The 27,117-nt window shown below is 51.1% G+C and overlaps 1 protein-coding gene across 1 annotated transcript in view; it reads left to right on the top strand.

The window, feature by feature from the left end:
* Nucleotides 1-26,956, top strand: part of LOC119101911 (neuropeptide F) — a 29,988-nt gene extending 3,032 nt beyond the window's left edge. Inside the window, exons 2-4 of the mRNA XM_037225301.1 lie at nt 5,339-5,514; nt 25,516-25,570; nt 26,577-26,956. Coding sequence (XP_037081196.1) covers nt 5,342-5,514; nt 25,516-25,570; nt 26,577-26,615 — 267 coding nt within the window. The 5' untranslated portion in view covers nt 5,339-5,341 and the 3' untranslated portion in view covers nt 26,616-26,956. The remainder of the gene's footprint in view (nt 1-5,338; nt 5,515-25,515; nt 25,571-26,576) is intronic.
* The last annotated feature ends 161 nt before the right edge of the window (nt 26,957-27,117 follow it).

Genomic DNA, 27,117 nt, shown 5'->3' with positions numbered 1-27,117 from the left:
TGGATATTTATGTACTGGATATTAGATGTAAGTAGGTGAGCAATTTATCCCTAACGAAGCTTTATAGGGATACAAAATATCGAGAGGAAAATCCCCTCACTTATATCAAAAGCAATCGTTGATAACACTCACCCAGATAATCGCCATTCGAAATGGATTGTCAGTGTAATAATAACAGCTGCTTCGATAATGCGCCGAGGACGGCTGACTGGTGTAGTTCGCTCTCTCGAATTTCGATACCGTGGCCCAAACTGAGCTTCTTAGCCGGTTGCTGGCTCAATGTCCAGACCCATCACCGCCTCCAGTTTTTGATGGTAATCTTTGCTTGAAGTTTGTTCCTCAGGACCATGTCATTGTGTTGAGAGCTGCCGTGTTCGGTTCCCAGGACCGATTTGTCGTTACCTCTTACCGCTACGTGACATCGGTCCGCGTAAAATTGATATCCTCTTCCTTGGCGTCGTCTCAGTTTGTTCTAATGTCTGCGATGGCATCGAGGGAGCTGGTGGCTCTTAGCTTATCCAGACCATATGAGAGCTTTGCCTTGCCTTTTACCTGAGCTATTGGCAACTAGCTATCTCTTCTGTGGCGAGTGCTACTCTTTTCATAACAATTCCAGTTTCCAATCTCAGTTTTGCGTCTCACTGCCTTCACAAGCGTCATGTTCCAAAAACCATTATAATATTTCCCAACGCTGGTTGAACGCGGGCCTTCTCGTCAGGAGCCCTCCGCCTGGCGTGGAAGAGGCACATGTGAACTTTGCACGCGGCTGGCAGTCTGACGCTAGCGATCGAAGAAGACGATTGGCCAATGAAAAATGTGTCCATAACTACGCTTCGAGACATTGTTTTCGTTTTCCTTAGTCCTGATTTTACCGAATCGATAAGTCCTCGCAGCCCCCCCCCCCCCCCCCCGCCCCCAGCAGCTTTTGTCTGATTATCCGTTATGAAGGCTTAACCATGCTACAATGACCGATTGACATATTTTTCCACAGACCTATTCAGCCTTCCCCTCGCCCCCCCCCCCCCCCCATCAACAAATCACAAGACCCGACGGACGCGAGCAGAAAGCTAATGTCGCGGCCCGCCAGCGTTGGCTCGTATGACACAAGCCTTTCCGTCGCACAGAGAAGCGTCCAGCTCTCTGGAAACTCGGCGCTGAGCAAGCTCGCACTAGCCCTCTCATGTGCAACTGTGCGCTCATCACTACCGTCCTAACCCATTTCTCGTATCCAGTACTTGGAGGCCGACCGGTGTGCTCAGCTCCAGCAGAGTTCTCTGACTCGCCGACCGTCTCCCCCGGCCGCCGCGCCTGTAATGTCAGCCGCTCGTGGCGCACTCGGGAAGAGGTGGGAGGCCGGCGCATGCTACAAATCATTTTAAACGATAGCCTACGCGTCCGTTACACTAATTACGCCACGTCAGCTAGTCGTTTCTAAAGATGATGTTCGTTTGCGTTGTCAGGGCAGGTGCATGCATCTTGTGCGTAAGTTAAAATGTAGGTCAGCTTCCAGACGGGTGCGGTTTTTACGACACGTAGTAACTAGCCTGACAAATAACTGAGGACATTTTCAGTTTCGCAGAAGATTCAAAAAATATTGCTGATGCAATATGTATGTAAGTTTATTACAACGCTACTGCTTGGCCAAGGCTTACTGAAACCAATATTTGCAAAGCTGACGCAAGACACCATAATATTTCTTGATTTTGTATAAATCTCTGTGTGCGCTTTCAGTGAACTGCTGCGTTGTCATGACGAGTGGCATATCCGTGACGTCAGGGGTGGAAACGAACGACACATCGTCGGCACGTAAAAGCTCTCCATGTCTCTGCGAGTCGTGCCATGGAGTCTCGTAACATTTACAGTGAACTTGTGTTCTGAGAACATTAACTGGTGATGCGTCGCTCCAAACGCTCCAAATGCCCCATGAGCCACGTGCGCGCGACAAGAAATTGCCGCAATGGCGCGAAGCACCACTCGCGGGATCCCGCCCAGCATGACGTGGAGGCGCACCCAAGCTTTGGCAGCTTTGAAATGAACCCCATGGCGTTGCACGGTACGAAAAGGCGGGGAGATGAGCTCTGCACTGCAGCTGTCCGACCATCCGGCCGGCGTGCGCCGGACCATCACGGCCAGCAAGGCAGCATGATGCGACCGCTCTGACTGCGATCGGTGGACATCATGTCTGGGCCTGGGCGCCACACAATGAGGTCGCCGCTCCATCGCATGGTCTAACCGATCTGGATTCGGAAATTCGGCTCTGATTTCGTGGGTGGGCTGTACAGTCGAGCTGAATGTCGCTGGGCCATCACGGGCTGAAAGGTCAGACCGTCACGGTCCCCTCTCACTGGAGAGCGTGACTGGGAAACGTCACGATAGTGTGAAGCGCTTCCAATCATCCCTGTCAAGTTTTCCTGACGTGCTCAATCTGAGAACGCGGTGAACTGCCACAGATCGAGCGTGAGCGTTACGATTTCGCCGCAGACGGTCACGGACGTTCTGTCTCTGTCATGACATCGCGAAGGACTGTCACGGACCCGTCGGGGCCGTCAGGACGTCACGGCGTGCACTTTATCGACACCCGAAGTGAGCTGAACTTTGGCAGATTTCAAAATGGTTTGGGACAAATGTTGTCAGGTCGATGGTTATGTCGTGTAGTTGGTAGAACTGGTCTTTCATGCCTACGAACAGTGTCAAGTATGCTCGGAATGCAATTTGCGATATGCCCGTATACTGGGTGGGACTTCGCCTCTTTCAGTGTTTTGTCCAGCAGTTTGTCGGCGTATGCCAGTGTAATTTCTGCCGGCTGTCTTTCATCATTTTTTATGAATGAACAGCGTCAAGATTTGCGCATTTCATTCCCCACAGGCTCCACAACGTTAGACCATGGTCGAACGAAACAGGGAGCCAATCTTTCGTAGAGCACAATAGTGTTTGGTCGAGTTGATAACACTGCAGCTTGGCAAGCACTTGCAATATTTACTTCGAGGCGAGATAAGCAGACATACATGTGCAACAGATGGCTCAAACAAGCACGGCCTTCAAGAATGCTTGTTAGCAGCGGACGGAATCGGTCGACGTTGGCGGCGTCACGAAAAGGATAGATCCGCGCAGCGCTGGGTAGTGAAGTCTTTGTTTCCAGGCTACTCATCGCGCTCGACATACATGCATTGTGTTAAATTATAAGCCAGTACTAACATTTGCAATGCGCGGCTTGCAATTCATTCTGAATTAATTCAACAGTAGATCCTCGTAATAGTGTATTATTCTCAGTGTCACAATGCTGGCTTCGTGGTGCATATGTTTCACATCTTGTGTAGCTGCAAAGGATTTCTCCGTCTTAAGTATCCATGCGATGAGCAGTCATAAGCGGGTATCATATCACTAGCCGGGCTAGTTTGCCAAAACAACTGGCAATGCCTTGTTTAGTATGTCGGCACGGCTGCATGTTTCGTTTCCATTGAAGTACTGGGTCGTCAGGTCGTCCACAATTTGTTCTGTTTCAGTGCAGCAGCCAAAATCGACCCTTGACCTGCAAATGTGAAGCCATGTGTCGAATGAAGACGTCAGTGTATCCGCAACAAGTACAGCAAAGAACCCGACGAAACTTAATCGGCAAACGCGAGGCGTAGCCTCAAATGAATGCGTTACTTTACTTGCAGAAACTGCAGCAAAGGGCCTGATTGGTCCGAACTTCACGAAGCTGTCGTCTCTGGGCTGCTTAAGCCATAAAGGTCGCGCTTTGGGTCGCATGCGTATCTTCTCCCCCCGGCAGTCCTGGCCGAGTTTGCACGCTGGAGCCAGCGCAACCCCCCCCCCCCCCCTCCTCCCCCTCCCCCCATTCCGCTATTCCCCGTCGTCTGGCTGCCCGTAGCCGGGCGGCAGTTCAGGCCGGCGGCGGATGGCTACCTCGTTACCTGGGTTCCAAGAGGCGAAGCTGCTGGTCGCTGCAGAGGGGACGTAGCGGGGCCGGCGGCCGCCATAAAAGCCACGAGGTCCACGAAGAAGCTGCGCGAGTGCATGCATCTTGGGCACTCTTCTGCCCGCACGAATGCGACCGTAGGGTTTGAGGTGGTGAGACTTTGGTAGCAATAAAGTGCATTCCTTGAAGCACTCTTAATCCGAGATGATAGTCATCATCAGAATTTTCTGCGAGCTAAGTAAGCTCAAAATGGGATTACTTAATGAGTTAAAGGCACTTGGGCTCACTTGGAAAGCACACATAAGATGTTACCAGTCTTTCATTAACTTGTCTTCCTTGCAATTAACTTGACAAAGATGCAGCATAGCACCACAATATGAGAATCGTCTTTCAAGAAGCAGTGATGTGTAATTTAATCACTGGACTGCACAGTTTTAAGGTAACGTAACGAGGCCTGGCCCGGATGAGAAATAAACCAACGAGAACAACGTCAGGAAGGCATTTTCACACGTACCGTATCGTAGGAAACTGTCCGGTGAGGACGCTTCGTTGTTAGATGACCCTTTCGGAATCATGACTATGAGAGTGCACGACATTCCGAATACACACTGATCTTCGGCTTACATCTTTTATGATGCAATATCAATACAATCTCGGACCTGAGTATTCCTCGCCATACTTACTGTAAGGTCGATGTCTTCCGATGGTTATGTGGTGACGGAGCTCACTTAAACAAACATCCACGAGCAGGATGCGTCAACCTTAAGGACTCGCGTGTGTGTTTTAATCTGACACAGTAAAAGCTTTATGTTCGTCTGTAATGTGTCGATTCATTTCTGATTACCGATTCTGTCTGACAATACATGTGCCATAACGGCACCCTTCCTCCTTTTTATGGCAACCTCGCCCGAAACTTAAATTTTAGGTTTTTATTGTACGAGAAGCTGTATTAGACGTGGGACAGGCATCAAGCAACAGCCTTCTTGGGAGCATGTGTCGTTACAAAATACCTTTGTTTAACATGTTCGTTTCTCGCATAATGGACACATTGTGGTGTTTCAGCCTGGCTATTTCAAAAGTTGCCAAGTTTCTACAACTTACACAGTGACTTGTGTTGGCTGTGTGGAGGAGTCCCTTATGTTTTCAAGTTTCAGTGGATTGCGTAAGGCCCGCTAGGCAACGAAACGTCGTGCAAATATCCGGACCGGGAGGCCTCAAATAAGTCCAACCGTGCGTGACTTTGCACAACTGCCATTGCTCGAATGCAATAACACTGAAGTCCGAATACCATCGCTGGATAAGCTGGAACGAAAAATGAAATGCGGGTCTGCCTCTGTGTCCGCGGAGGATGCACGGGACACTACTGCCGCCAGTGGAGATGGTCTCCATGTCTGACGCTGTCTGCCTCTGTGTCCGCAGAGGATGCACAGGACACTGCTGCTGCTAGCGCTGGTCGTCTGCACCTTGGCTCTGATCCGGCCGGGCTCGGCCCACCCCAACATGGCGCGCTACACGCGGGACCGGGAGGACATGGCCAAGACACTCAGCTTTCTGCGCAAGCTGGACGACTATTACTCGCAGGTCTCCAGGCCCAGGTGAGGCAACATGAGCCTCGCAAAACTGGCGGGCAGAACCTGCGAAACAGGCAGGAGTACGTCTCCGCACTTTGGAACTGGATGGGCGTCTCAAAAACGGCAGGAGACGCCTCCGCACCTTGGCACTGGGCGGGTGATTCACACCGATTGCCAGGATTGAGTGACAATCTTAGATGGCTCCCGGTCTAGCTCCACTCCTCCATCCGGCATCAGGTGGACACAGACCCCTGACATTCTCGCAACTGTGCTCTGTGTGACCCTCGAAGGTTGGGAGTGAGGTGGTGAGTCATAGCGGGCATCACATGCGACGTATAATTGCTATCTGGTTAGTACGGAGAAAACAAATGTTCCTATGGCCGTTTGACACTTGACACCATGTTGAAGCAGAGCGACGACATGGCTTTTCTGCACACTACACGGCTTTGGCAATTTGCTTTTGGTATTTCCACAGGCACTTTGAAGTCAGAGTGCTTGCGAACAGTGTGTCAGTTCAGACTCGCGTATCATGGACAGAATCGCCGCTTCATGGACATCGAATTTTTTGTCTGGCTGTTAATGTCATCGGAAAGAGCCTCAATAGACAAGGATCCAGCGACAAAACTTCACTCGCCGGCTGTGCCTTCTAGGCCGTCCGAAAGAGTGGCACTTTGCATACTTTTGACGATCCCGGGAATTCTCTGATGCTTCCGATTTTAGTGTGAGTCGATGCATGGAGAGAATGGCTCTAAAAAGTTTGGAATTACTGCAGCGTACGTTCCCAATCACTTCTGGAAAGTTACGTTCCATCCACCCAGTGCACATAGAAGCGAATCCGAAAAGACACATCCGAGCTCGATATTCCGGCGAGGGCCCGCTGTGAGGCCCTCGCGTCACTGGCGACCCCAGCCCCCCCCCCCCCCCACGTGCGCCGCGTCGTTTGACAGGCTTCACGACCACCATGCGGGTCATGTGCATGATGGGGCGGCCGTGTGCAGCTGCAGCCGCTGAGGGTGGCAGGTGCGAGCTCCACCGGCCCAAGGTAGGCGCGCCCGCCGGGATGGGGGCGCGACGGCGCCGGGTGCCGCCGGTACTGCCGCCTTGAGCCCCTGGGCGACGAGCACCACGGCCGGGGCTCGGTCGCCAAAGAGGGGAGGGGAGTAGGAATCGCGAAGATGCGGCCTCGTCATTGAGGTGTTTGGCGTGCAGAAAAGCCAAGGCGTCAGTGTCACGCGCAGCAGAGCCAAGGGCATCAGTGTCACGTGCAGGAGAACCAAGGGTGTTAATGGCACGCGCAGCAGAGCCGAGGGCATCAGTGTCACGTGCAGGAGAACCAAGGCTGTTAATGTCACGCGCAGGAGAGCCAAGGGTGTCACTGTGACGGCCGCGAGATGCGTCTTTTTTTGAAAGATGGAAATCGCAATTAATGGTCGAGTCCGTAAATTCTCAGTCTGAGTAATTGTGATTTCCACGCCCTATACAATATTTACTGAAATTCCTCTCTACTTCGGGTTTCTAACAGCGTATGGTTAATTGCAAGCTGATACAGCCGTGATGCTTTCAAGACGGGTCACAGATGATCCACGCGATCCAACGGATGACTTGGAACTTTGATGTTTTAGACTCTCATATGAGCTCTGAAATACGCTGCTATAAGATTACCTGACCAGCCCCTCATCCCCTTGTCGTTTTATACCAGAACTCGTCCCCGGCTATGACAGGTTCTCAGATCTTTCGTGCTACGCCGTGATCATTTCAAGCTCAGTAAGTTTGCTTTGGAATTCGTAGCCGCCGTTTGGCTGTTTGTGAATGCAAAAATGAAATGAGGAATTACCCGTCGAACCGGTATCCGTCAATATCCGAATTAAATATAACTTGAAAAAGGCAGCTTTAACACAGATCATTTTGGATGTTCAGATCACGTCGTCGGGTTAAACAAGTGCTTTGATGGTCGATCAAAACAACGTAATTGCATCTTTAAACGTTCTTTTTTGTATCAAATATCTAAGTAAATATAGAATTGGAGCTTTTCATGGTGAAGAGCGGTACCATTCGAGTTAGATCGTAGGATATTAGAATCTGCAATCCAATTTGCTATTCAAACCTCAGTTCGAAAATGGAATGCAGATCCCTTCCTTTCTTTTTTCCCGGTGTGTTGAAGCTTGTTAGAGCACAACATAGGCTCATCTGGAAGCTGCCTGCCTAATCCTCACGCTTCACAGGCTGTGGGCGCTGTCTAGCTGTGCCGATCTGAGCATCGCCACAGAGCGTGAGGCAGTGGGCGCTGTCTAGCAGTGCTGTTCCGAGCATCATCACAGAGCGGGAGGCAGATCAGGGCAAGCGCCACACCACAACGGCTGATTTCAGCGCGTGGGCCCGATTGGCGTCGCATGCGTTTGGATATCGTTAGTGAAGGACTTCACTTAGAAAGTCCTGCGATGGAGTGATTTATGAGCGGAAACGTTCCTCTGGCCTTTAACATGCCAGAATAATTTTTGTCGCATAAAACCGTGGGGTGCAGAAATGTCCTGGAGTGGAAGATTCCAGTCTCTTTCGGTGCAGATTCCTTCCATGCATTCTTGGTGACAATATCCAACTTTCACAGCAGATGGCGAGGCCATAACACCTTGGTTTCTGCTTCTTATATCTGTAGAGATTAGTTATAATGATTTCAACGTCACAGCAATTTTGTTCGAAGAATGCCATTGTTATCAGAAGCCTGAAAACAAACGATCACCCTGTCTTAGTGGTGGGCCGAGGTAGAATTTGAAATATCTTTTTATAACATCCCTCCCTATTTCCTGCACAAAAAGGAAGCTATGACAAGGTGCCTTGTGGGCGATGTTGAGCTTGGGTAGCCGGCTCTCGTTTCAGCGGTGGGTGACAGGCTGCCCGTTGTTGGCTTCGCTTCTTCAGACTTCTTGGTACAAGAAAGAAATGTCTCGAGCTCAAAGTTCTTTGACTTGAGCTCAGAGTGTTTGTGCTGGCAGACCTTTAGTAATCGACCGCGTACATTACCGGATGCCACTCGAAGAAGTCTGCTTCCCGTGATCATAAGCATAGCTTAAAATGTCCGGCATTGACAAATTCATTATTATTTGCTTTATAACGCCACTCCACCAATAACGTCATGGCACACTTCCATCAGCACGAAGACTCTGAACTCTTTTAAACCGTATCTTAATTGATCGGACCGGACGAATAAAAATATATTAGCGGTTACACCGACCACAGCGGCCACATCGACCACAGCGACCATAGCGACCATAGCGACCACAGCGACCACACCGACCACAGCGATCTCACCGACCACGACGGCCACACCGACCACAGCGGCCACACCAAACACAGCGGCCACACCGACCACAGCGGCCACAACGACCGCAGTGGTCACATCGACAAGAGCGGTCACACCGAACACAGCGGCCACACCGACCATAGCGGCCACACCGACAACAGCGGACAAGTTGAACACAGAGTGGCAAGCCGGCCACAATGGCCTAAAGGGACACAGCGGATTAGCCGGTCAGAGCCACGACAGATCTGTGCGGCCACACCCAAGTCGCCGACCACGCACATGCCAGCGGGAAGGCCCGTAATGAAGCAGCTGGCAGGGCGTTTCAGCAGGCTCAGTGACGCTGAGCGACGGCGTTGCGCCCACGTTCCCGTGAAGCCCAGCGGAAACTGGGCAGAAATGTCAGGATCGCCCCGGTGACTATCAAACCGGGCCACCAAGACATAGCGATGGAGGTACGGTTGACGCCACCGATAGCAGGGACAGGCTTGGTGTGCGTTACCGGGACGGGCCTACGGTCCGACAGCGCGCCACTGACCCGCCACGTTCGTAGATGACACGCTGAGTCCTCATCTACGCACCGCCCAGCAACGCGAGATGACCGCCGCTTCGCGCAGGCCCTGTGTCCAGGCTCTGTGTCCAGGATCTGTGTCCAGGCTGTGTCCAGCGCAACCGAATACCGGTGTCGAGACGTTTTAAATTGTCATTATCATTTATTAACTTAATTGCTTTAACTTAGCCTTACTTTTTCATTCCTTTGTTAACTGCGCGCTACTATTATCCTAATAGTGTAACTGTTATAATCATACATGGGTATCAACACTCTCTGTTACTACTTATGATGCAATAACGTCTCACTGCGTCATTTCTTTGTAAGTTGTACGGTGCTGTCATTTTAATCATGCTGCTCCAATTGCTATCAATATATATTAGCATTGCTTATTACTTCTGATGGTGCAATATTGATGGGACCTTAGAGAACAGTTGAAAGTTAAGCCGTAGCATACTCCTGAGCGCCCTGGCTTCAGCTGGACGGCGGGGTCCGTGACCTTGACCCTGGTGAGTTCAATTTTAGTTGCGAGGAGGGGGGGGGGGGGGGGCCCAGCCCCCAACTTTGAGAAAAGTGGGCCAAATCAGGGGAAAATTTTCACCGCTTGCCCCCCCCCCCTCACCATGCTTTGCGCAGCATTTGAAAATTATGCCACGTTATAGACTGGACACACTCTGTCATCGTGCGGTGTTTACTTTGTCAAGACAAAATGGTGGAACACCGATCGCCTCCTTTTTTAGAGCTATCTCCCGAACCACCTAGTGCATTGCAGTTCGGCGTAAGTGAGATAAGTTTCGAAACTTTTGTGTCTCCTTACAGCCCCCGCTGTGTTAGACAACTGATCTGCGACCAGAAATAAGATGTACGATTTTACGGTCTCGCGTTCTCAAAACTCTTGCGCACCGCTAACATGAAAAATCTACGCCCGCGACGCATTCTTGGTTATGTGCATACCGAACCTGTGTATCCAGTTGTTGTACAGCTGTAAAGTGTGCGTTTGAAATGGCCTTAACCGTGAAACATATTTCGAGGTCAAGAAGCTGTGAGGTCAAACCTTACAGGTGATGGCAATAGTAAACAACGTAATGATATGAACCGAACTGACTGGCGCGTTTCCAAAAATATGTGAGGGTTGTGTATGATGAAGGTCATGCCGGCTCAGGTCGTAAAGTTCGAGGTCATCTCAGGTCAGTTCAGATCAGGACATAGTTCAAAGCTATGTAAACAGACATTTTCGTGCTCCGTATCATAGTTGTGCACGCATTTGGTAAGCTTATGTAAGCACAGGTCATGGCATATCACCAAATTGTTTCATGTGACCTCACACCACCCTTTGGAAGCACGTACAAGCCGGTTTACGTCACTACTCTTCATGCTGTGATCACGTGTTGAAACCCATTACTTAAACCTTCCCCTCCCCATGCACCAGACACATGCTGGGCAATATCAATGTCAGTAAACGTAACTTGGCGAAACAACCTGTTTTTTTTTTAAGCTGTCCTGTTTGTAGAAGCCGATTCGTTTCACTTCGTACTTACATCCAGTAGCGACGTGCATGACGCATGCACGTGTCTGAAAATGTGTGTTGCCGTTTGTCCATACTCTGGCTGAAAAAACGACACACGATATATAAACCCTCCCGGCTGTGGATCCAAACCTTTATGAACGGACATGCACGTGTCTTCCGTGCTTACACTGAGGCGTACGTTCGCCATGTCTTAGTGTCTGAGGTAAGCATTCGTGGAGCTAGAGTCGTGTTAAAAGAGCAAGGGCGATGACATTGAAAACGCGATTCACAGCACATGTGTGCATCGTAAATGTGATTTAATGTGAATATGAAAATACATGTGTCCTAACCTTACAAACCGCGGGCACGGATGGCTTATAAGTCATGCTCAAGGAGAGGTTATTCATATGGATGCGGCGGATCGTCGTCTGCTGTTGCATGATAACATTCCGTATTTATGGATCACCCTCACTTCTCATGATCCAGACATCTCATGTCTAATGTGTTTCATACATGAAACCAGCTAGGCAGAGCTCTCCCACATCAGCCGGGCCTTCCCCAGCTGCAGCGACGACTACCATGGCCGCTGGCCAGACCTTCCCTGCATCAGATGGGCTGACCCTGCAACAGGCGTGCCCGTCAGGCTGACCCTGCAACAGGCTGACCCTGCAACAGGCGTGCACCACGCACCTTTGCACCGGTCGCGTTCACCCCTGCACCAGTCGCTCATTCTCATGCACCAGCTGCTCTGATCCCCCCACCAGTCGTCCCAGCCTGTGCACCAGTTGTGTTCATGTCTGCACCAGTTGTGCTCACCTCCGCATAAGGGCGCATTCAGGATCTTTTAAGGGGAGGAGGTGGATCTCATTGAAAGCTGCCTGACCCGCGTTGCGCCACAAGAAGCCCGAAGGCGATCGCAAATTTGACCCGCTGGGATGTATCTGCTTAAGTTTGATTAGTCCCACCTCATTGTTTTTTCAAGTTTGAGTGTACGCTGATCAGGAATCATCTTCGGCACTAAAAGACAAGCAATGCTTCCCCTGAGGGTATTTCGGCCCACTCTCTTTGGCTGCGCCTCTGCCCTCGTGCCAGTTGAGCTCATCTCGGCCTCGCTAACCTCCGCACCGGTGGTCACGCGCTCTTCACTGGCGTCGGTCGCGCCCAGCACTGCTGCACCGGCCGTGCTCACCGCTGCACCTCTCAGGCGCCTCGTCTCCCACACCGCCAGACGGCCCCCTGATCGGTCCGTTCTATGCCGAACAGCACCTTGCTTCGGACGGCGCCTAGGAAGCGTGCCGCGCCGCACACGGTCAGTGCCTACCAGTACCTGCAGCTGCTGGCCATGGACCGGTTATACGCGCACCAGAGCCGACCTAGGTAGGTGGTGTTGCCCTTGGTCCGATCGTCGGCTTCGCCCGTGGCTGCCGCCAACCAGCCCTGCCAGTGAGGCTCGGTCGCTGCGGTCCGGCACCGCGGCCTGGGCCATGCAGTCCGGACCCCCGCCTGACCATCTCAACCCGGCCCGCGAGGCCTGCAGACCCTGCTGCCTGGCCCTACAGCCTGGCCTCTGCACTCTGGAGCCGCGTGCTTGCGGCACTGCTGCCGCTGCGACAGGGTGACCCCGCCGCTGGCCTGTGACCTTTCACCTGACCTGCGGCTGTACTGCACTGACTGATAGGATAACATAGCGATGTGTTGTAGTTCTCCAGGCTCTTGTATGTACTGATAGTCACTAAGAGACGCTAACTGGCAGCCACTAACACACGGCGAAGTATCGACCTACCTGAAGGTATGTACTGAGCTTCAACTCAGCCGGGCTGTAACGGACGGATACGGTTTCGTCTATCTTCTTTTCGATTTCGTTGACGATGGTCTGGAACAGATGCAACCACAGCCTGTCCAGTTGAGTTAGTATACAGCATGGCCACGAGATCGAAATGCGCTCTCGTCCACGGCTGTCTCTTACTGAACATGAAGCTCCAGCGTTCAAGACGTCTGTTATGGGCAATGACTTAACCAATCAGAACGCCGACCCCATCTATACCACCATGGCTTAAGCCATTTCCTGTGGTGGTCCACGCTGGGTTAGGTCATCTATTTGCGATTACACAAAAGCCATGTGGCAACGAAGCGGGCCTATGCACAGATGTCGCACGCTGTTAGCATGACGCTTGATCCCGGAGCGAGCCCGGCGCCCAGCCGCCCTGCACCGTGAAGCTGAGCATGCGACGGCATCTGACGCGCCTGTGGGGAGTCGGGCCGGTGCGGCAGCTCCATAACCTGCTCCGAGTCCCTATGTTGTGCTCTGCCCCCCTCCACGGCTGGTTGACGCGTTTCGGAATGGAGCAGCTCGCCCTCGAGCACGCGCGAGCGCACGCATGTCCCACCCCTCCTCGGCACCGCGCGGTTGTCGTGCGGCTCGCCCGGCCTGCGTTCCCAAGAGGACGCCAGGCGGAGGGTTGGACACGGCGAAAGAGGTCTCCGACGGTCTGACCCGTCGGCCCGGGGCCGCCTGCACCGGCTTCTCCGAGCGCGCCGCCGGCGTGGCGCACCAGATAGTGACGTCAGTCAGAGACCACATCACTGGTAAATTATGTGGCGATGCAGGCCGCTGCGATTTTCGGTCGGTTGTGATGAAACTTGAGGTAATTTTTAGGACAAAATGTTGTTAATATATTTTAATGCAATTTGCTACAGTTTGTTCACGTAATATGAAGAAATCGGCAAGAACGGTTTACATTTGAATGGTATCCAGATGGTTCAATGACTCACATGCTTGTTTTATGCAAACGATTGACAACTTAGAGGAGCAAAATCGAGCAGCATGGTGTACTCATAGATATAACAAATTTTATTGAGAACACACAGGATAAGTTCGATAGCAGTCCTACCTTGGTTAACAGTGCCGATGGGCACGGAACTAAGGGAACGATGAATGAGGCCAGAGACACCACACAGATCAATCTAATATTTGGCTCCGAGCAAATATAAATGATGTGCATTTCTACCACAGAGCAAAGTCTTGAAACACCATCGATGCCATTGAGGATGTGCGCCAGACTCATCCGAAGTAACTATCAGTTTGCGAATAACTCTTGAAATTCTTCAAATCACTGGGAGATATGGTATGACATGTCATTACGATGCGGTATCATGGTCAGGACAGATATCAAACAGATGGAAAACCTCCGACGAATCGAGCCTGACGTAAAACCGCTGTGAGAAACACATCAGGCCATCTACTCCAAAGTGAAAACACTCCACACAACATTCCTGCCTGATGCTTTCGAAATACGCCGTACAACGTGGACATAACCCATTACGGCAAGAGCGCTCTCCGTTAAGCTACCTCAAACGAAAGAGTGAGAAGATTTGCAGGGCTCCTAGCGAGATTAGTCCACAATCCCAGGAGGACGCCCCGTCCCCCGGAAAACCTCTCGCAACATGATTTGTGCCTGAGCACTTACTGATGAGCTCGCCTGCGGCGCATCTAGCATTTAATATTTTTCTTTCGTGTCCGCATCGAACGCTTTAACGTGACATTTCCTCAAAGTGTTCCGTTAGAGGAGCATCGGTGGTGGTTTTAGCGCTTAACGTCTGCTTTCATCAATTATTCTGATTTCAATCGGCCAAGTATTCGGTCGAGCGCGGGAATTAGGTTCTTTAGAAATTCAAATGTCGCATCAGAGAACAAATACAGAGGAGTCCGCTCAGACCAGCCAGTTCACCGTTTCGTTCCAAATCTTACTGAGTGCCGGCTCGCACAACTCCTCGCGGCTCAAATGTCCAAGCTGTTTCGTTGCATTTCAACGATTTCCTCGACACTGACGGCTCGGCGGTGACATTCTCTCACTTGAGTGTTGATCTCATAAATTGCTTCATCGAACTCGCTCTCAATCACATCCATGACTGGTGGTGCCGAGGTGGTCTATAGATCTCCTTTAATACATCCGCTTGTCATCCTCTAACAGCGTCTGCATTTGCGACGTGTGACCTCTGATCCTCCATGGTCCAATCATACGCCTCGTAAATACATTCGGATGTCCCGGCCTCTTCGTTAAGTGACGCATGTGAATGTGGTTGTTGGAAACAGCTGAGGCCGCACGTCCTCGGTTACGGAACAGTTCTCTCCGGCCCTGTTCTTTCACGTTCGTTTGCTCGCCTTCATCCCGCCCCGGTCGTCTTAGGGGGCGGAATGAAAGCGAGCATAGGGGCGGTGACGCCAGTACCTCAGTTCGACCCTGCCAGCAGACCGGGACGCGGTAACACAAACGCAGCCAGATTTTATGAACTGGGAGAGTCTACTAGGGCGGCTCAATGACTCCGCCCTTCATCTCATCCAAGTTTTCGCCACCACCATGGCGCTAGGGAACCCCCTTGCAGGGAGCTCCAGGCGGAGCCGTTTCTGCAGGCTCCTCCATGTAAGTGGAAGGAGCCAGCGCAGGGCGAGCAGAATGAGGAGCCGCAGGACGAGGTCAGTGCCACACAGCTCTTATCACAAAATGCGTCTGAAAATATGGCACCACCACACTCGGTTCGATGCGCCTTCCCCCTCTCCCCCCCCCCCCCCCTACTTCGCCACCGCCCCTGTCGACGACTACAACAAGCGTCCCAATTTGATACTGTGAGCAAACATATATCCTACTCCAGACTCGGATGCACCGCGTGACCACGCCGCCGTTGTTCATAATGGACGCGACCATTTAAAACAAGGCCGAAGTCGGTCGTCTTCTCACTCAGAGGCCGATACGTTCGTCACATCGGCTCCGTGCTATCCCAAATGTGAACTTTCGCGTCTGTCTTATCTACGACCTGTCACCTCTCACTTATTATCTTGCCGAACCTACTTCCCGGCTTCCACGGGCCCTCGACCTTCTGCCAGACGCTCGGGCCTGGTCTGCCATCAAGGTGACCCTTCCTGGCGAGTTTTACCTTATTTCCCTCGATCCAGCGCCCCAGACCTTCACGGGAGTCTGCTGCAGAGGGAAGCCGTGAAATGGACAGCTGTCCGTATGTGGCTCGCTACGACCCCGACATTTTGCAGGCAGTCATGGCGGCTAAGGCCAACGCTGCCGCAGCCCGGCGGTGTCCGGGGGTAACCGCTCAAGTACGTCTTAACAACCTCCTGCTTACCGTTCCGGGGCCGCTTGGGCCGCGTCCCATCCCCGCACTCTTGGAGCAATGGGGCCTCACGGTAAACCATGGGGAATCCACCCTCACTCTGTGCCCCGCTCTCCGCTGCCTCGATGTTGACATCGACCTGGTCGGGGATGTCCTCAGCGTCCGTCAAACGTTGCAGCGTCAGGCGCTCAGGGCCATCAAGCGGGGACTACACCGGTCCATGCAACGTTCCACTGGGAAAAGGCCGGCTGGTCTTCATGATCCGCCCTGTCGCACGCCTCCCCCTCCAGTGGGTAGCTGAGATCCTCACAATACACAGGCGCTGACGCCAGTTCGGGCGTCGTAGAGGGGTCATGGTCACTTTCTCGCACTCAGCACCACGAGGTGTCCCGCCTTTATGAGAGGAAGACGGCGACGGATGCCACGAGAGCAGTGCTCGGACGATATCACCCAGCGGCACAACTGCCCATTGGACTAGCTTGCCACATGTCTACCCCGCCGGGCTCGCAGCACAGCGTACATCGCAGCGACCCTGGCGCTGACCTACGCCACATCGCAGTGACCCTGGCGCTGACCTACGCCACATCGCAGTGACCCCGGCGCTGACCTACGCCACATCGCAGTGACCCTGGCGCTGACCTACGCCACCGTCATCGTTGACAACATGACGGCCGACGAGTGCACAAGGGCCGTTGTCCACTGCTCTGGCTTGTCTGGGATGCAGTCATCGTCAGAGCACCAGCGGTAGTGGAACCCTATGGTTGCTCCCTCTTTCCTGTGCCGTGCCAGCCCTGATACCCACATGAGGGCATCATGGGCACCATGATGGATACACACATGAGGGTTCTTTACTATATGGCATTTACGACTGCATTTGTTACGCCTGTTTTTAAAGCGCGCTCAGATAGGACCTCCGGCCATGCGGAGTGTGACATCAGGTCATCTGATATGACGTCACTTCAATAGGAGCCCTGGGGGCAGGCGTCGTGGTGTGGGGCGGGAGTTTCAACCGTAGTCGGTCGGTTTTACCCTTGCCCCCACCCGCCGTCTCCCAGGTGCTCGCTCGCTTGCCACTCGTGGCTTAAACAAATATCAGCGAGGCCAGATGTTAAGAAAGACTTTCTCGGCCCTCTGGATATATGTCTGATATCTTCACTCATCATTTTTCCGACATGAAACAAAGCCGCCTTTTAAACATCCTTAAGTGAATGCATGCACGTGAGTGGGAGGAAGAGGGGATGATCTGTACACTCCACTGCTTTTGGTGCAGGCGCTTTGCTAGCATTTTGTTCAAAGAAGGTGCCAAATTTTCTCCGAACTCGTGTGAATTTAGGCTGAATTTCTTTCAAACCACCCAGTATCTAGTGATTCAGGAACCGCAAACCTCTTGACCCAGGGGTATTCATGGCCCCGTGTCTCACCCTTGACTACGTCCTTGCCTACCTACGTCCCTGATGCGTCCACTTTTGGACTTAACGTCTTTGTTTTTCATGATATATCGTCTTTCTCCATGACATCCCGCGGGGCCATCCAGAACGCTAGCCTCCATATTCCCGTCCGTGTACTTCACAGCTTAGCAATCTACTGGTTAGAACCAACAGCGCTGCTACCGTCCGCCGGTGCAATCTGCAACTTCTTAGATTGACATGTTCGTGCCAGATGTCGCTCAAGTTAGCCCGTTTTCCGCGCTCTCACATGCCCCGGTAATACATGCCTTGAAAGGAGTGTTGCACATTTTTTATGGGGTTTTGGATTGAAATGTCAGTGTTGAAGATCCTTCAGGGTAGTTCATAGCCCTGCTCTTCTCACAGAGCGTGTTCCAGCTTTGTATCGGTTTTGAACTGAAATAGCCGTCTTGAAGATTATTCGTTGCAGTTCACAGCCCCGCCCTTTTTAAGACCTAAGCCTTTCTAGCTCCTGAGTAACAGGCCCGCGGATGTGCAAGCTATTTCGGGGAGACTTTTGCAAGGTAACCCAGGCATCCGCGTATATTAACGTCATTCAGATCTTGTCATTCCATCGTCCATGCGGCGATCAAGTGAAGACAGATATCATGGTCGAGTTGTTCATGTATGATGTTCGTGAGAGCGATTTCCGGACATACGGACCGTCAACTGGCTATCAATCAATGTTGCGCAAGGTACGATGACGCAGTCAATGACATATTGAATAGCATGTTTACTCGATAGAAACAATGTGTTGTAAACAGAGAATTGTACTGTTTAAAGTAATCTTTTTACTTAAAATTATGCCAACAATCATAACTGATATTGTTAATCGTATCCGATGCTTGCTTCAATATCTTCAAATGTGGAATATTCCTTTAAGACCTAAGCCACTCAAGCTTTTGAGCTCTACATGTTTAACATTTCTCGTAGAACAACCCGGGGAATGGAGAGATAGATGCCTTAGGTAGCGCATCTATCTCCCCATTCTCGCGAATGCACTTAACTCATACGATGTTGAACATTCTCTTTATCATAGCCTTTTTACACAACCGACCGTTTTGTGAGTATCCGTGTACACCAAGCGTGTAATTTTTACACAACCGACCGTCCTGTGAGTATCCGTGTACACCAAGCGTGCAATTTTAACTTCACCCCGGTCCTCTCGGTTGCATGTCTTGATGTCTTATGGTGTAATCCTTGAAGCGAAAGCGCTTCTGTTTTAAAACGCCAAACAGAACACACACTCCACTGATGCCCACGGAATGGCTCGTGAATCCCGATACAAACGTGGATAGTATTTGTCACATTTAGCGACGGCTCGCGCTGTAACGCTCACATGGGAGCTGTGATCATAATTTCGCACCACGAATATGCTAATCGTCTCCGTAATTCCATTTCAATACACCCCAGCAAATTAACAGTTATCCACTTTGCTATTCTAAATGGTAATTAATGTCGCCTCAGTCGCTCCATCTCTTACACCAATTCTAGGCCATCCCTCCACACTCCCGCTACGGTGCATAATTATCGTTCAATCAATTCAAATATCCGTCATCTTCTTAGTTCACCGCCGACCACCACAAGGAGATAATTCCCCTGGACATTGGACCACGCCGGTATTCCGTTGAATGAACGAACTAATCGCGCTGCCGAACAGTCACTCTTTCTTTCCCGCACTCACCTGACATGCCCGTCCACTGACATTCTCTAGGAGACTCTATAGAATCTGTTCGGCTCTCCTCCAGTTCAAATGAGATTTATGTGCATAATATGTATGCCCGATCAAACCTGTCTTCTAACATTAACCCTCCACTCAACGAAGCACCACGCAGAAGGAAGTGGATCGTCTTGGCGCACCTGCGCCTCGATCCCACCAAGCCCCAGCGCGCCCGACCCACCGGCCGGCCACCTCCCCCCCCCCCCCCCCGTGTTACCCATGGCACACGTGACCTACGTGTTGCCCTCCGCACGTGACACTAGTGAGCGAAGGAGGACGGAAATGCAGCGACGGAGAAACGGAAGTTATTTGCGCGATAATGAACACGGAGGGGGTAAGACGTCAGGCTGGCAGCAACGATAAGCATGGGCAGCACCTTAATTACTCTGTGGTGTATGACATCATTTGCGCTCCACGCCTGTAAGCCTCAGGATGCGCACAGTTCTGTTCGCCTTTACTGGTGACATTAGGGCAACATTTCTTCCAGGCTTTCAGGCCTAAAGTTACGCGGTGATTTCGTTTCACGTGCGTGCGTGCGTGCGCACGCGCGTGTCTGGGTACGGTCGAACTCTGGCTTCTGTGTTGCACTGCATGCCTCTCATCTGAGGTGATCGGAATTGATCGGAGCGGATCGCATTAGCTTTCATCAATCCAAATCACGCTGATCAACGTGGGTAGCGCTCATATTTTAATTGCGGGCACAGTGAAACTGAGCTTGAATCAATTCTAGTGCGTTATTGGCCCATTCACCGCGCCTCTTTTGAGCTGTCCTGAACTGTCGAAAGGGAATGCTCAGGACGCATTCCGCAGCTAAGGCCGTTTAGAGTCACATTACATATTCCTGCGCTGCGCGCTGCGGACACTGAGACCCAGCAGAGAGCAGGTTTGAGAAGACGGAAGTGCGAGGGAACAGTTCTCCGCTCTTGCTAAAGCGGGCAGTTTCGTTTGTCAACCCATGCTCAGCCAAATGGGACCACAAACGTATTGTGTAACCATGTTTGGCCTTCGCTCATCCTTTCTGCGTTGCTGTACGCCGTGATGGTTGGCCTACACTCACACCTGAACAAAACATAACTTGTTTCCGCCCTCAATCTCACCGTTCCCGGGGCACTGATCCGTGTTCGAATCAGACCCATGCCTGCTACACTTATCTTTACTTTTAAAATTTTGTCTGAATCGTTTTGATGGGATGGACTGCTGGGATCAGCGCCCGCGTTTAACTGTGCTTGTTGCGTGCGCTCTGACACCACCATCCGCCTCTGACACCACCACTCGCTTCTGACATCACCACCCGCTCCCGACACCACTCCCCGCTTCCGACACAACCACCCGCTTCTGACACCACCACCCGCTTCTGACACAACCACCCGCTTCTGGCATCACCACCTGCTTCTGGCACTTCACCCTCTTTTGAAACCACCACCTGACAGCTTCTGACACCACCACCTGACCGCTTCTGGCACCACCTCCTGACCACCTTTAACACCACCTCCTGACCGCTTCTGACACCACCACCTGAATGCTTCTGATGGCATCCACTTCTGACACCCCAACCTCTTCTGACACTACCACCCGTTTCTGACACCACCACCGGCCTCTAACAGCCCACTCGCTTCTGACACACCCACTCGCTTTGACACCATTTTCCGCTTCTGACACCACCACCTGATTCTGACACCACCACCCGCTTCTGACACCACCATCCGCTTCTGACACCACCATCCGGTTCTGATCCCACTACCCGCTTCTGACACCATCATCTGCTTCTCACACCACCATCCGGTTCTGATCCCACTACCCGATTCTGACACCACCACCCGCTCCTGACACCACCACCCGCTTCTGACACTACCACCCGCTTCTGACACCACCATCTAACCGCTCTTGCATACTCCATCATGTGCCTTAACGGCATTTGCACACTAAAAGCCCCCACTTTGTTTCACCTCGAAACGGCAGATAAATATAACCCACAATCAATTCTTCGACCACAACCTAAAGAATCGCCGTTTTGCGCATGTTGGCGGCCACATCGCTATGAACTAAAGCACTGCCGTGATGAAAATACCACAAGCTGGCACTTTCCTCTCGGTGGGCCAGAATCATAACCTTTCAGAGGTACCGAAGTCATAACTCTGAAGGCGCCAAGAGTCAAGTCGGCAGCCCATTCGTGTTACCCTGCCATGTGCAAAGTTTATTTGGTGTGGGGATAACTTCTGTCGCCTGGTGTTACACATCAAGGACACCTCCATTTCAATATTCTCCGGAGGAGATTTTGTGTGATTGATGTTTTGCTCGACCATGCCGAATGCTTTCGATGAGCAGTAAGACTGGGGAGCTTGAGCATTTATGGTAAGGAACAAATCGTGCACGCACACTGGGCACATAATCTAGGTGGCATCACTCTACTTTAACAGAAGTGTGGGGCTCTTATTCTCCCCAGACATAAAAACTGAGCGAATCTGATGTGTGCCATGTTTTAACATAGCACAACTGTTCTGTGTATTCCTACCGGCATGTATCCGGAAAGAGCACTAGCAGCCCTCTATTCTGCACTGTCGGCCACAAAGATGACAAAATTGGCTCCGAAAGAGCGCCTTTAATTTGCCGAATTCTGATCCCGAATTCCTACGCGTTTTCTTCAGACGTGAAATGCATTAGATCCTCCACCCTGGATGCCTTTACAGTTTAGGTCCGCGAAACAACGAGCCGCCTACTTTTAATTTAGGCTTCTTTACATATACGACTGAAACGCCAGTCTTTTTCTGAGTTCAAACGGTCGGCTTGGAAAAATGCATGCGAATAAATCACTCTGCTTAACATCCTGCGCGTCGGCTTAAGGCAACCAGGGTTTGTAAAACATCGATATAGTGTAAAGACACCTTGCGTCGCGCTGTGCTACATTTATTTGGGTTGGGAACGAAGGAAATAGAATGAAGAAACGTGACATCACGCTTGGTAAACAAATAGTCGGAGGTGCCCCGCCGTTTCATTTTGTTACGAAACAGAACAACATGCAGCCCCTTTCACGTAGCCTGTTGTGACGGATCGTCACGATCCATCACCCCTTCCTCCCCCTTGCCCTTTGCATAATTCATGAACGGCTTCCATGTGGAACAGGTGTTTTTCACCTGCACACACAATTTGTGTCACGTGATGTCATCAGCTCAGTTAAGAGTGCTGTTTTCCACCCTAGGCATGTAGGCACTGTTTGAACTATTGCGTCGCAGTTTGATGATATTGTTCATCTGAGATAAACTTGGAAAAGTTGGTCCCACGCTGGGTCTGTCCGCGGTCACTCCCAGTTGCGGAAAGCACTTTCACCACTCGCTGCTATGGGCCGACATCAGTTAAGATGAGCCACATCATCTCACTGTAACGTGACGGCTCAAATGTGGCTCTCACAGCTGGATAATGGGGAGCAAAACATCACGCACAGCCTATCAGACTACCCAGATACTTCTCTGAACTTGTCATGCCCACATACTGGATACACAGCGGATGTGTTTGGAACAAACCCGTGCCTTAGCACATCCAAAAGGTGCTTGTAATGATATTTAAACTTCATGCCATCAGCAACATTTTACATGATACGAACGCTCGCAGAATCCGAGCTTATCTGAGGTCGTCAGCGATTCGGCCGATGCGAACTCGCCCGAACACGAACGCTCCTGGGCGGATCAGAGTTAATTAAAACACCTTGGCGACCCAACAGATACCAACTAACTCTAGAATGAACTCGTTATCCTGGTGATCAGGATAGATGTCACCCCTAAACGCCGCTAGCTCCATGAGCGCATCCAACAGCTGGCTCCGCCTACCTGAATAAGCTCTTGGAGACGGCGAGCACACGTGTGAATGTGGCCAGTTGAGATTTCTTCGACCGGAGGTGGTTCAGTGGACAGTCATTGGTGACTTAAGCAATAACTATTCAAATGTTGTTGTTGTTCTGCATGCATGCGTAGCGCTAGTTAGGTTCCGATTTTACATCTTTCGACGCATATTGCCACCTCTTAGCAGGAAACGCCGCGACTTGTTCTTTTTGTTTTCTGGAGTTAACGTATGGTTCTGTGCGTCACTGGGCTATTTAAACGGGTCCCTCTGGCTGCCTATTCATGCGTTACGATCAGAAGAAGGAACAGATTTAACCAGCCACATGAATGCCATTCAGTCCAAACTTCGACTTTCCCTGCATTCAGCCCGAGCCTTTCAGATCCAGCTGCTACCCATCGATCCCGGGCACTCACGTAGCCCACCATATCCAAAGCTCACATCTACCCATAGTCATGACCTCCTCCCCCCTACGCGCCACAACGGTAATGTTCCGTGACGTCATGATCTATCGTGTGCAAAGACGGTGGCCATGCACCATGATATAGTGTGATTACAATACAAATGGCAGGCCCAAACCTGGACCCTGCCCTGTCAACTCTGGACCATGTCTGTTAACCTCGGACCCTGCCTTGTCAGCTCCGGACCCTGTCTGTCAACCCGGGACCCTGGGCTGACAACCCGGGACCCCATGCTGTCAACCCTGGACCGTGTCCGTCAACGTCGGACCCTGCCAACCCTGGATCCTGTCCTGTCAATTCTGAACCCTATCCTGTCAACCATGGACCCTGGAATCCACTCGGACATGTCGCCGCGCAGCTCACGTAGTTTTCCGATCTGTTCCGCACCCGCATATCCAGCAGACCAACCTTGCTGATGCAATGTGTAATAGAAAGTCCCAAAATTCATAGGGAGCAAAAAGGCTGCTTTTTTAATTGGCCAATACCCACCGCTGACATTATGTTCCCAACACCCACCGCTGGCGTTGTATACCCAATACCCACCGCTGGAGTTTTACACCCAATACCCACCGCTGGTGTTGTATACCCAATACCCACCACTGACGTTATATACCAAATACCTACCGCTGACATTATATTCCCAACACCCACCGCTGGCGTTGTACACCCAATACCCACCGCTGGTGTTGTGCACCCATACCCACCGCTGGCGTTGTATACCCAATACCCAACGCTGGCGTTGTATACCCAATACCCACCGCTGGCGTTGTATACCCAATACCCACCGCTGGCGTTGTATACCCAATACCCAACGCTGGCGTTGTATACCCAATACCCAACGCTGGCGTTGTATACCCAATACCCAACGCTGGCGTTGTATACCCAATACCCACCGCTGGCGTTGTATACCCAATACCCACCGCTGGCGTTGTATACCCAATACCCACCGCTGGCGTTGTATACCCAATACCCAACGCTGGCGTTGTATACCCAATACCCACCGCTGGCGTTGTATACCCAATACCCACCGCTGGCGTTGTATACCCAATACCCAACGCTGGCGTTGTATACCCAATACCCACCGCTGGCACCACATCTCGCGTCAAGGAAATGTATTTCACTGTTTCGGATGGCATACTCTGTTGGCGTAAATAGGGAATTTCTTCAAAGGAGAAAAAAACGCACGGAGAACATACGTGCATGCAGCAGACCACCCAGCTATGTGTTCGATACATGTATTACTGGGCTCAGGCGAGGTGAGGTTATTTCAGGACACACGGGGGGGGGGGGGATTGCCCGTTTAGTGCCCGTAACCGAGAGATACGGGACACTGGGTGCTAATGGCCCGCCCGTAGCTCAGTGGGTTAGAGCACCCGCCCGCCATCCCGCCCCCGGTGAGGTGGATGAGCTCAAGCCGCTTTAGCACTCTCTGCATTTTCTTTGGCTGGGATGTCCCGTGGCCGGTGGCAGCGGCTGCTCAAGGTCAGATGCGGTCAGAGGTCAGGTGGACCGTATCAAGCATTGCGGGATGACAACATTTTGTCACAAAATTGCTTCCTTAAAATAGAGCTTCATCACCGGATTATGATATAAGAGCTCACACAATAAGCACTGCTTAACGTGAACTCTCAGTCCAGGAATCCACATTATAAACCAAAATGTTCGGGCTGAATTTATACCAAAATGGGTGAACTTACCAGCGAACAGCATCATTACCACGCCACCTGTCAATGTAATGACGTCCTGCCCGACGAGGGCAGTGGCGCACTCACAGGGTGCTGAAAGAGCTGGAACCCCCTCCTTATCTGACGAGGGTTCATTGCATGCTGAGCTTCGGGTGTGCAATGCGAGAGACGGGGCTCAATTCCGTGCGAAGCCAGCTGCACAACAAACCACTGCCTTAACAAACCAAACAAACACAAACCACTGCCTTGACAAACCAAACAAACACAAATCACTGCCTTGACAAACAAACAAAAAACGCAAATCACTGCCTTAACAAACCAAACAAACAAAACCACTGACCTAACTGCCCAAAACGCCGACTGACAGGGTTAATGAAACTGGCAGCACCTAACTTTTCGTTTTGTTGCAGGTTCGGAAAACGAGCCAAGTCGCCACAATTCTACGACGATGCACGAGTTGCTGTGGTAAGAATACCGACATGCTTGACATGCCATTTTGGATTTGGGATTCTCAAACGTGTCTCGGGAGCTCCGGAGATTTATCCTCCCACGCTGCTCCTTGTGGTTCGCATGCTACTTGATATATATATATATATATATATATATATTCATATATTTATATGTATGTATATATATATACATATATATATATATATATATATATATATATATATATATATATATTCATATATTTTATATGTATGTATATATATACATATATATATATATATATATATATATATATATATATATATATATATATATTCATATATTTATATGTATGTATATATATATATATATATATTCATATATTTTATATGTATATATATATATATATATATATATATATATATATATATATATATACATATAAAAATGTATCAATAGATATGACCGTGTTGCTGGTAGTTTAGGTCCACTGCGTCTCTGACAGCACAATAATGTCACGCACTCGTGGCTGTATAGGAGTGCGCATTTACGCCTACCACTATAGCACTGTCCATGTTTTTTTGTTTTTGTTTTTTTTTACCTCTGCCCGCACTGCCTACCCAGTGCGTCTCTAGCAATGCGTTGTCTTCTGTGTGTAAAGCGTACAAGAGTGAGTGCCCGTTGCCCCCCCCCCCCCCCCGGAAGCACCAGAGTACCCGCTGTGTGTGTGGGTGGGTGGAGGGGAGATTGAGCAGGGACAATGGCTAAACCCCCCAAAGCACACTAAAAGCTGTTTCTAACCGGATTGAAGCCACTTTTCTCTCAAACCTCCAACCGGATAAGAAATGCTACCAACAGTGTAGTGGGTAGCCTGCTGGTTTGGGAAACAAGAGACGCTGGGTTCGATTTCCCATGGTGTCCGACCTTCCTGTCAGGGTGGGTGGGGGATGAGGGACGACGCCATATGCTTCAGCAGCCGAGCGCGTCGTAAAGCCCCAATGGCACATCACTACGTGGCACTGATCTCTGTTGTTTGTGGCAGGACCCGGCGCTGCTCGGGCAACTTCTGGCCGAGCGGTAGGGTGTACCCCCGCCGACCAAGTCAGACGCCGACCTGAGGTCGCCTCCACCCAGCCCCAACCCCCAGCGCTCCGCGACGCGCCACGGGCGGATGTGGCGACGCCCGGCGGCGAGAAACGGAACCTGCGGCGTGATGGCGCACCGCCGTGGCGCGCTCGCCGGGCACGGGAGGCGGGGTGCCCCGCGGGCGCGGAACTGAGCGGAAGTGGCGCCCGCCGAGCTGTTCAGACGGCGGTTCGACCCGACTGGTCTTGTGGTCAGAATACTGGAGGAAAAGTGAAATGTGAAAGGGTTAAACAATGTATATATTCCGGCTCGATTATCATTGGAAAATACACGCAGTGAGCAGTCGCAACGTCTCTGGCGAAAGGAAATGTTACGCAAGATGTTGACCTTTCATTAAGTAAACCCTGTGAGCTCTGTAATGTAATTGACACGTTGAAAATGGTACAAATCCATCCAGCCGGCGCAGGGAACCGTTCGGTCATGTGGTAGCGGACATA

The sequence above is a fragment of the Pollicipes pollicipes genome, unplaced genomic scaffold (genome assembly GCF_011947565.3).
Source record: "Pollicipes pollicipes isolate AB1234 unplaced genomic scaffold, Ppol_2.1 Scaffold_4942;HRSCAF=5838_pilon_pilon_pilon, whole genome shotgun sequence".
NCBI lineage: Eukaryota > Metazoa > Arthropoda > Thecostraca > Pollicipedomorpha > Pollicipedidae > Pollicipes > Pollicipes pollicipes.
The sequence above is the reverse complement of the archived record's forward strand: the minus strand, read 5'-3'. Positions and strand labels throughout refer to the sequence as shown.